This window comes from Miniopterus natalensis, chromosome 7 (genome assembly GCF_054644295.1).
Source record: "Miniopterus natalensis isolate mMinNat1 chromosome 7, mMinNat1.hap1, whole genome shotgun sequence".
Taxonomy (NCBI): Eukaryota; Metazoa; Chordata; class Mammalia; order Chiroptera; family Miniopteridae; genus Miniopterus; species Miniopterus natalensis.
Genome location: NC_142087.1, coordinates 44201739 through 44210987, shown reverse-complemented (window position 1 = coordinate 44210987; position 9249 = coordinate 44201739). Strand labels below are relative to the sequence as shown.

General features: G+C 34.6%; 1 protein-coding gene across 3 annotated transcripts in view; it reads right to left on the bottom strand.

The window, feature by feature from the left end:
* Window positions 1–1040: 1040 nt before the first annotated feature.
* The window catches only part of RBBP8 (RB binding protein 8, endonuclease), a 62281-nt gene continuing 54072 nt past the window's right edge, over window positions 1041–9249 (bottom strand). For all 3 annotated transcript variants that reach the window (XM_016211515.2, XM_087818996.1, XM_087818995.1), the window contains 4 exons: window positions 7656–7725; window positions 5889–5985; window positions 2741–2882; window positions 1041–1444 (listed from right to left, as the gene is read on the bottom strand). In XM_016211515.2, coding sequence (XP_016067001.2) covers window positions 1347–1444; window positions 2741–2882; window positions 5889–5985; window positions 7656–7725 — 407 coding nt within the window. In that variant the 3' untranslated portion in view covers window positions 1041–1346. The remainder of the gene's footprint in view (window positions 1445–2740; window positions 2883–5888; window positions 5986–7655; window positions 7726–9249) is intronic.

The following is a 9249-nucleotide window of genomic DNA, read 5'->3' as shown; positions in this document are numbered from 1 at the left end:
AGATTGAGGATTAAAATAGAAAAACCTATGTGAATAGCATAATACAGCTCCTGGCATAGAGTATGTGAACAATGAACGGTTTCTACTATTTGGGGGAGATTAGGTAACTGCCAGCAAGAACAAAAATCAAACAGGATAAATAATTTGGGAAGGGAAGAGAAGTGCTGAATAAAAGTTATGATAAGATTGTAAAAGGTTCAGAATCACAGTCAGAGCCAAACAACGTACAGGGGATCTGACATATATATAGTAGATACTCAATTTAAGGGATTTCTTTTCCCATCCTCCCTGTGAGAACACAAACTGAAGTCATTTATTCACACGAGAACCTTGGTCAGTGAGAAGGGCAAGACTAAGCAAAGATCTGAGAAGTACAGAATATACCTGCAAGATTACTTAGGTTTTAGTGAGGCATTCCCTTCAGTGTCTATGTAGTCCTGCTTATGTAATATGATCAAGACATGGATTAAAATACACAAAAAAGACACTGATAAGCAAAATGCCACTAGGAAAGGTGACACAGATGTGTTCAGTCATCTTAATGACTCAGACACTAGGTCCAAGAGGAGTAAAAGTTGCTAAACAGAGAAATCTATTTTGTTGCCAAATTGGAGGTCATGATATTAGTCAATCCAAAGAAACAATAGAACTAAATTTGAACATATGGGGAGAGAACTCAACAAATTCAGTTTGAAAAATGAACTGGGGAAAAAAAGTATAATGAAACTATGTGAGAAGCTAAAATATTAGCCTCAGATGAGAGGAAAAAAAGCTGCTATTTGCGGACACCTCGAAAGGAATACACTATACAGTAGTACATTTCCAGTCAACAAAAGAAAAAAGCTGGACAGTTAAAAGGACTATTAAAATTTAGCCTTTTAAAGGCTTAAATGTTAGATATTGAAATGACCGACAGAAGAGCAACTGATTAAGAGAATGAAATTTATAACGATTACCATGAAGTCACTGCTGAATGTAAATACCCAGGAAAGACGGAGTAAAAAGAAAAGATCTGAAAGGCAACAAATCACAGACAACTACCATGTTTTCAAAACTGTAATTGGGTAATACCAAACAAAGTAAATAAACAGCTCTTAAGTCAAGAGTGCAAAATGAAAGCACCTTATTGTCTAAAGGTGCAAAAGCAAGAAAATAATATAAACATCCATATTTTAAGTAGTTGTACGGTGGGTAAATGTTGCTTGAAAACATCTTCAATAGAAAAATGATTTATAAATCAGTTTACAGAAGATTAAAAAAAAAATCAGTGTTTAATACCAACATTAGCTATAAATAACTAGAAGAAAAAAAAACACTTGTTCTCTATCATGATTCTGCTTCAACATCTATGTCTTCTGCTCCTTGCCTTTCGGAGAGAAGACTGCATTGTAAGGCTGCCGTCTTTTTGGGCGAGGACAGGGATCGAGATCTTCCTTAATGTAACCTTAAAACATTACAAATTTAGAAGATGTATTAGCAACATACATTTCTTTCAGCACATATCCAGTAAACATTTGTCTTATTTAACGCCTTCTAGGTTTACATGATTCTTCTGATTATTAGCTGAGTGATGCTGACGAATGATTTCACTATTTAGCACCAGTTTCCTCATTTATACTAACAATCGTAGCAGCAAACATTTGTCAAATGTGTTACATACATTATCTCAGGTAACACTCGCAGTCCTTTGAAGTAGCTTCCACTATACCTATTTCACAGGTGAGGTAATGGAGACCCAAGGAAGTTAAATCACTCAAGTTCCTAAAGGTAGGAAGTAGAAGAGCTGGGACCTTGCCTGAGATCTAACTCCAGAACCAGAGCTCTTAAGCACTTTCCTAATCTGCCTCCCACAGGTTGCAATGGGGACAATGGCTAAACACAACTCTTTACTACACTATTATGATACATTCCAGGTGCTAATTAAAAAGGCTTTTTGTAGCAGCAGTTTCATTAGATGACGTGGCCCTATACTCTTCAGATTATTCTGTTCTCCTAAAGTGTGTACAACCATGTAGTTTGCAGGGGAGGACTGTCCTCCAACCATATGCCTAGGCCATATCAGCGGTGCGAACACAGGTTCTCATCCAGACCATCTAATTCTGTATGTTGACCAGGCAGAGACGTCATGTCACAGAGGACTTAATCTGACTTGTTAAGGGGGAAAGCGGAAATACAGTAATGGCTCTCAAAGACTTTGTATCTTTTAGAAAAACTACCTTACCACTAAATCTGGAGCATTAAAGTTACATTCTCAAATTATATTAAATATAAGTGTCATGTTAAATATGAACGAGCCAGTTGCATGTCAACAATTTTTGGAGCAAATAAAGGTCCTTTTTACTCATACATGGTTTAAAAATAACCAGGATTCTGGATAAGTGAGGTTTTAAAATCTAAAGTTCAGAGTAGTTGCTTTAAAAACATAAACCTTGCTGGCAACTTTCGTAAAACTATTTTAGTAAAAGTTGTTTAGATGAAAGCATGAAGGAGCAATTGCTTTCTGAAATTTGAATGATAAGCCAGGATAATGCATACACAATCACGCCAAGTGATTATAAATAATATCTGATTCCAATGAAAGTAGCTGAAGAGTTGAAGGTAAGCCTTTTATCTTTAGGAATTTGTTTTTTATGTCATAAAACTAATACCCAAGGTAAAGAGGACCATGGAGAAAAGGTTAGGCCTGTATATGTATGTATTGAAAAAATTAATTTGAAAATGTTATAATCTATGCTCTCACCTCTTTCCATACAAGTCTGAGTGGAAGGAAAACCAACTTCCCAAAAATTCTCTGGTGTGTTGGGTGGAATGTAGCGGAATCGGTGTCTTGAACAGGAAGCCAACTTCTTTTCTCTTTCTTCTGCTGGAATGTCTGCATAATACTAAAAATAAAAACTGGTAAGTTTTCCACTTAGGAATAATAAATGGAGTGTTATGCTTACTGATTATAAGCCTGAAGCTAAGAAAGCTATTTATTAAAGTATTAGGCATCCTAAGGAAACTTAATACTCTGTGATGACAGTATTAATTACTTACTAATAGTAATTACTGCTGATCTGTGAAATGTTTGCTTCACAAATGAGAAAAGGAGCTTGTATTACAATGCAAATCAACATATTGCCTCCATTATCAGTAAAGTCTAGAATGGAAAAAATGCCAGCTGAACTTTACAATGTGCTTAGTGACACGGCTGATTTACTGACTGGTGCAAACTCTTCCCCTGTCAGACCAGTAACAGAAATGCAGAGAACTGCACTTTGAATAGCACTTTCTCATTTGTTATTTGGATGTGTGTGTTTTGAAATAATTTTCCTATCTCTACAGTTTTTAAAAATAAAAGTTTAGCTTTGAATGCTACAGGCTTCATGACTTCCCCTTAAATTGTACTTTTCAATTAGGATCAAAGGCATCTAATTTTTTGCAACTGCAATCATAAAGAACCTGAACTTTATGCAAACAAGGATAAAACTTGTATGTCCAAACTGAACAGGTCTTCAAGCTCTAGATCTAAAGAAAACAAAGCAGTAGTGCAAAGTATAATAGAACACAGATGTGGAATCACACAATCCAGCTAATTCTACTTTACAGTTGAAAAACTAAAAGTCAAAGTGATAATTTACCAAAGATATCATGTATTGAAAGTGGCAGACTCTGGACTAAAATTTAAGTTTGAAGTAAAAGTTTTTCATACATTTTTCTTTTCTGTAACTTTAATTAAAGACTTTTAGAGCATCTCTGGAACAACTTTTTTGGGGAGGGTATCTTTTTCACCGTTCTCAGGGCCATGAATATAAGCCTTTGTTACCTTAGCCTGGGAAGGGGGATGAGATGCCCTTAGAGAATTATAGTTATCAATCAATGTTAGAGAAATGCTACTACCAAATTACAACATATTCACAAATGACGCAGGCTAGTGTGGCTGTAACACAGTGAGCAAGTGGGAGAGTGGTAGGAGATGAAGTCAGAGAAAATTGGGTACCAGAGTTCGCTGTCCTTGATAAGGACTTTAGGTTCTATTTATCAGTGAGATGAGAAGACTTTAAGGGTTCCGGGTAGAAGAACGACATGATTTAACTTTTATTCTAAAAAGATCATTAAGAAAAAAGTCCACTTGTTGCTGTGTTGAAAATAACCGTGGAGAGAGAAGAATGAAAAGAAAAGGAGACTAGGGACGGGGACATATGGGAACCCTCTGTACTACTCAGTTTTGCTGTGAACCTATAACCATTCAAAAAAAGTTTATTAATAAAAAGCCAAACACAAGGAAGTCACTTAGAAGCTATTTCAGTAGTTTAGATAAAACACAATGCCTTGGTCCAGGGGGTTACTGGTGGAGATAAGAAGTGACTGGAAATGGGGTATCTTTTGAAGGCACAATCAGGGGGATTTGCTGATAGATCAGTTATTGAGATAGAAAAGACTACAAGGTTTTTGTTTAAACAACTAGAAGAATGGACATGTAGTAGACTCAGAGGTGAGGTTTAGCAGTTGGGGGCAGAAATTGAATATTTGCTTCTGGACATGTGAAATTAGAGATGACTACTACACACCCACATGTGTATTACATATTGCACATGTGGAATAGGCAATGGCATAAATTTAGGAATTGTGAGCTTATAGAGAATATTTAAACACATGGGACTGGCACTCATGGTCATGAGGGGGTAGATTTACTCTCCTACCTTAAACTAAAAAAATGGAATAAAATGCATGAAACAACGTTTTTCAGAGACAGGATAATAGACAGCAAAGGAAATTATTCCTGAGAGAAGGAAAGTAATTAACAGTGTTTCTAGCAAAGAAGAGTTTTTCTAATTGGTAATATTAGTTCCAGATTGTGTAGTTATGATTAGAACTAAAAACTGGAGGTTTACTTGGTGTAGACCATGTTCCTCAGTTAAGAAATCATGATATATTCAATTTGTGTATAAAAACTCATGATTCAAGAAGTTTAGCTTATATTGCCAAACTGCTTTCCAAAATAGTGAGGCCAATTTAAGTTTCCACTGTTAGTGTATGAGAGCATATTTCTCACCAAATGTTTACACCTGTACTGCAATCTACTCATACATAACTTTAATGCACTTGGTCATCAAATTTACTAGCCCATAGTTATTAAAAAGGGAATTTAAAAGAGAAAGTAAATCGCTGGAAGCTGACATCTGATAGCTAATGGATAACACTGAAGAAATAATAACAGCATATTTCAAGAAAACAGAGGACCTGCCTCGAACTATTTAGTCATAGGACCATTAGTACTATCTACATATTACAACTGTACTACCCAAGACAGCCAATGTACAAAAGGAAAATATAATTGTGTTAGAATGATGGAGTCTATTCATTACATTTTGCTTAGAAAGGAAAATGTCAGGGGGAAAAAATAAGAGCTTATTATTGTAACCACTATTTAAAAAAAAAAATTATGAGCATATCTCATTTCCAGAGAGTGCTGGTGTAATAAATTTTATAAAGTTTCCTATTGAAATATTAAAATTTCCCCCAAAGAGTATACATATAAGAGCCTTTGCTGTAACATAACTCAAGGGGAAAAATTAAAATAAATACAAATCGATATAAAAAAGAAAAATGTCACAAATGTCTTAAGGTGGTAATAAGAACTTGTGCTGAGATGCCAGATTCACGAATAAAAATCCAAGAGAAATTAAGGGCTTTCATTTTTATCTATTTATCTCTCAGGTCCCTACTCTCTGTTTATTTACTCTGTATTCTTGGCTTAAACTAGGTTTCTACGTACAAATATAATTTGTATCTATGATTTTTAAATCATGCTTTCATGATCTATAAAGCCATCCTGTAAAAAAGTCCCAACTGAAAAAAAAAAAAAAAAAAAGTCCCAACTGAACAGCATTTATAGTAGTACTTACAATTTCACATTCCTTACATGTGTGTCCAAGCAATTTTCTTCTCTCTTCTTTTTTCCGAACCACCTCAATATGAGGAAAATTTTGTAAGCCAGTCTCTCTGGGGGAAAGAAAAATTAAATTTAAAAATCCATTTGTTATTACAAAAATCTTTGGTTTAAGTTTTAAATTAACAAAGGTGAGAGCTCAGGGGAAGAAATAATCCCAAAACATTCATTCATATTACTTAAAATATTCATTCACTATGTTAAAAAAACTCAAATATTTCTTCCTTCATTCTTCAGTAAATATTTATTAAAAGCCTACTATATGTGAGGTATTTTTATGGACATTTTTCTCTGAAAAAGATAACTATTACTTCCTATTTTTTGCCTCTGATTGGCTGAAAATAATAATTAGATTAGGAGGTGAAGTATGAAACAGCCTAATTAAAAAGGAATACTGCCCTGGCCAGTGGGTCAGTTGGTGACAGTCTGTATTATTCTGAGACTGTTTTGTGTGTGCATTATGGAATACAGTTAAACAAGGAATGTTGTTGGTGGCACCAAGAAGTGGAATTTTCAGGTGGGAAAGTAGGTATAGATGTGACACAGGAGGTTATGTAAAAATCCTACAGGTCTGAACTTGAATTGGAGCTATCAGTATAAAGAAGTATAGTTCATCTTAAAAAACAAAATGAAACAAAAACTTTATTAACTCTGTTCACCTAAAAAGTCTAGAAACAATGATAAACAGCTGCAATGAGCAAACTAGTGGCTAGACTGTGGCCTAAATACCATTTCTCCTTAAAAAATATAAAACATCTAGGGCTCTGGGAGAAATGGTAGATTCTAGGCCCATGGCAGGAAGTGTACAGGGGACATCTATCACACCAGAAGCAAGGAAGCTATGAAAGATGACTAGGGTGGCATCCATTCAAAGAGGCTTCCACTGGGCAAAGAGGGGACAATTTCAATATCAATAAGGATAATAAACGCAATGGATTGAAACATCAAATATATATATAAATCCATGAGTTAGAACCGATTAACTTAGTACAAACAAAAAACTCCCTAGTCACATTTGAGATGCTAGGATACTATTTCTTTGAAAATAAAGAAAAAGAAATCATTTAGCCACAAAATGACAGCTTTTATCTATTAGAGTCTTACTAGGAATCAATATAAAGTTATCTTAGTCTATCTAATTTCTAAAATTCTTTACAAAAATAGAAGTATAAGGAATAACTGCTTACTGAGTGACTTACTTTGCCAATATCATAACTTAAAGGGAAAGAAGCACAAAAACAATTTGGAATGAATTACTACATGACTGAAAGTTACAGAATTTAGCAGAATGTAGCATTATGGTTCAAAATCAACTTGCTTTGAAGGTTTAAAAATCCTTAGAAAATAATTCTGAAGCACAATCTAAGGCTTACCACCTAAAGTCTTATACTATATAAAAGTTATAGTATATAATTAAAAAATTCCCAAAGTTCAAATAAACTTCACAATAAAACAGAATATTTGTTACAATAAAGCAGAGAAAAATAACTATCACCACTGTAAAAAAAAAAAAGGGAGGGGGTAGTGATAGTAAAAATTTCCTTAATTGTAAAATTTGTCATTTTTGTAAAGCTTGAGTTCCAGTTTTGTCAGGGTCATAAAGTAAAGGAAACACACTGAATTTTAACTGAAGTAGCAATTTTAACAGTTCAGAAATGTTCTGACAAAGAAAGCTCTGTTACAGTTACAGTCACATTGCTGGTATTTATCAAGACCAACTTACCTTTCATCATCTTTAAAATAGGGCTCCACAAATGCTTTCTGTGTGATTTTATCTTGTTTGTCACCATGAGCTGTAAGCAAAAGGAGCACACCACAAACTGAATGCAGAATTACTGAGAAATAATTAGTGGAGTGTGGGGGTGTACCAAAACTTCCATTTTGAGTTTCACACTCTTGACCTCTGGGCAATTTGTTTAAAATTTTTATAACTAATTTTTCCCTTTCTTTTTCATCTACATAATGAGCAGAATGCTAATTATCTTACTTCAAAATTACTACTAGAGATAAAAATCCTATCTATAAAAGTATTTTAGATTTAAAAACTATACATAAAAGTCTCTACAAGGAAGAGAAACTAAAGAAAGGGGGGGGGGAGTCTCTACATACAGTCTTTTATAAAAGTATTTTAGGCTTTAAAAGAACTCTGATTATCACTGGATACCAAACAAGACACCTTTTAATGTGTTTCACTTATTTGTCCTGTTGATTTTTATAATGTGTCCTTAAGGTAGGTTATAACTAGGAAATAAAGAGATTAAAAAATTTTATCAGGAAATTGAGTAAGGACTAGAAAGTAAGAACTATAGCTCATGGACCCGAATCCCAAGTTGTCTAGACTGAAACAGCCAACTGCTATCATCTGTTCAAATAATCAAAATTTACTTAGCATCGTGCCAAGTTCTGGGCATGAAGTGTACATGCAGTGAGGGAAACAGACACTAAGCAAGCAGACAGCTCAGGCTTATCTGAGGAAGAACATGTAAGGTGGTAACTGATGAACAACAAGAAAAGAGCCATGAGGAGAGGGAGGAGTGGGGAATGTTCTAGGGAAAGGTTCTGAGATGGAGAGGTGGGCAAGTACCAGATCACAATGGGTCTTGGAGGCCAAAAGCAGTCTGAATTGTAAAGTGTAATAGGAAGCCACTGAAGACTTTTTAAAAGAATCTACTTTATGGAGGTATAATTTACATATAAAATACACTGATTTTAAGTGTATTATAAATTTTGACAAATGTATATTCTAGTGTAACACCTACTCAAATCAAGGCAAAGTACATTTCCATCACCCCTAAAAGTTTCCTAGTCCATTGTTTCAAGACTCTTCGTCCCCCATGACCACTAACTTGATTTTCATCATCATAGCTTAGTCATGCCTGTTTTAGAACTTCATATTAATGGGATTCTATAGTAGGTATGCTTTTTTATGTTTTGCATTTTTCTAATCCAACAAGTTTTGGTGATTCATCGATGTTGTCAAGTCTAGTAGTTCCTTCCTTTTTGTTGAAAGGTAGTATTCCTCATGAGTATACCACAATTTATTTGTTTGCCTGTTGATTCCAGTTTTGAGCTATGTTAAATAGCAGTGCTATGAACATTCTTGAACATATCTTTCTGCGAACACGTTGTTATTTTCTTTGGGTGTATACATAGGAGAGGGATTGCTGGGTCACAGGATAGGTGCATACTTAAATGTGAAAAAACTGACCAACCTCAATAAAACTGTTAAAAAACCTGCTAAACTGTTTTCCAAAGCACAATTTTATACTCCCACCAGCAACACATGAGCGGAGGCTCCAGGGGCCCTTCACCCTCGC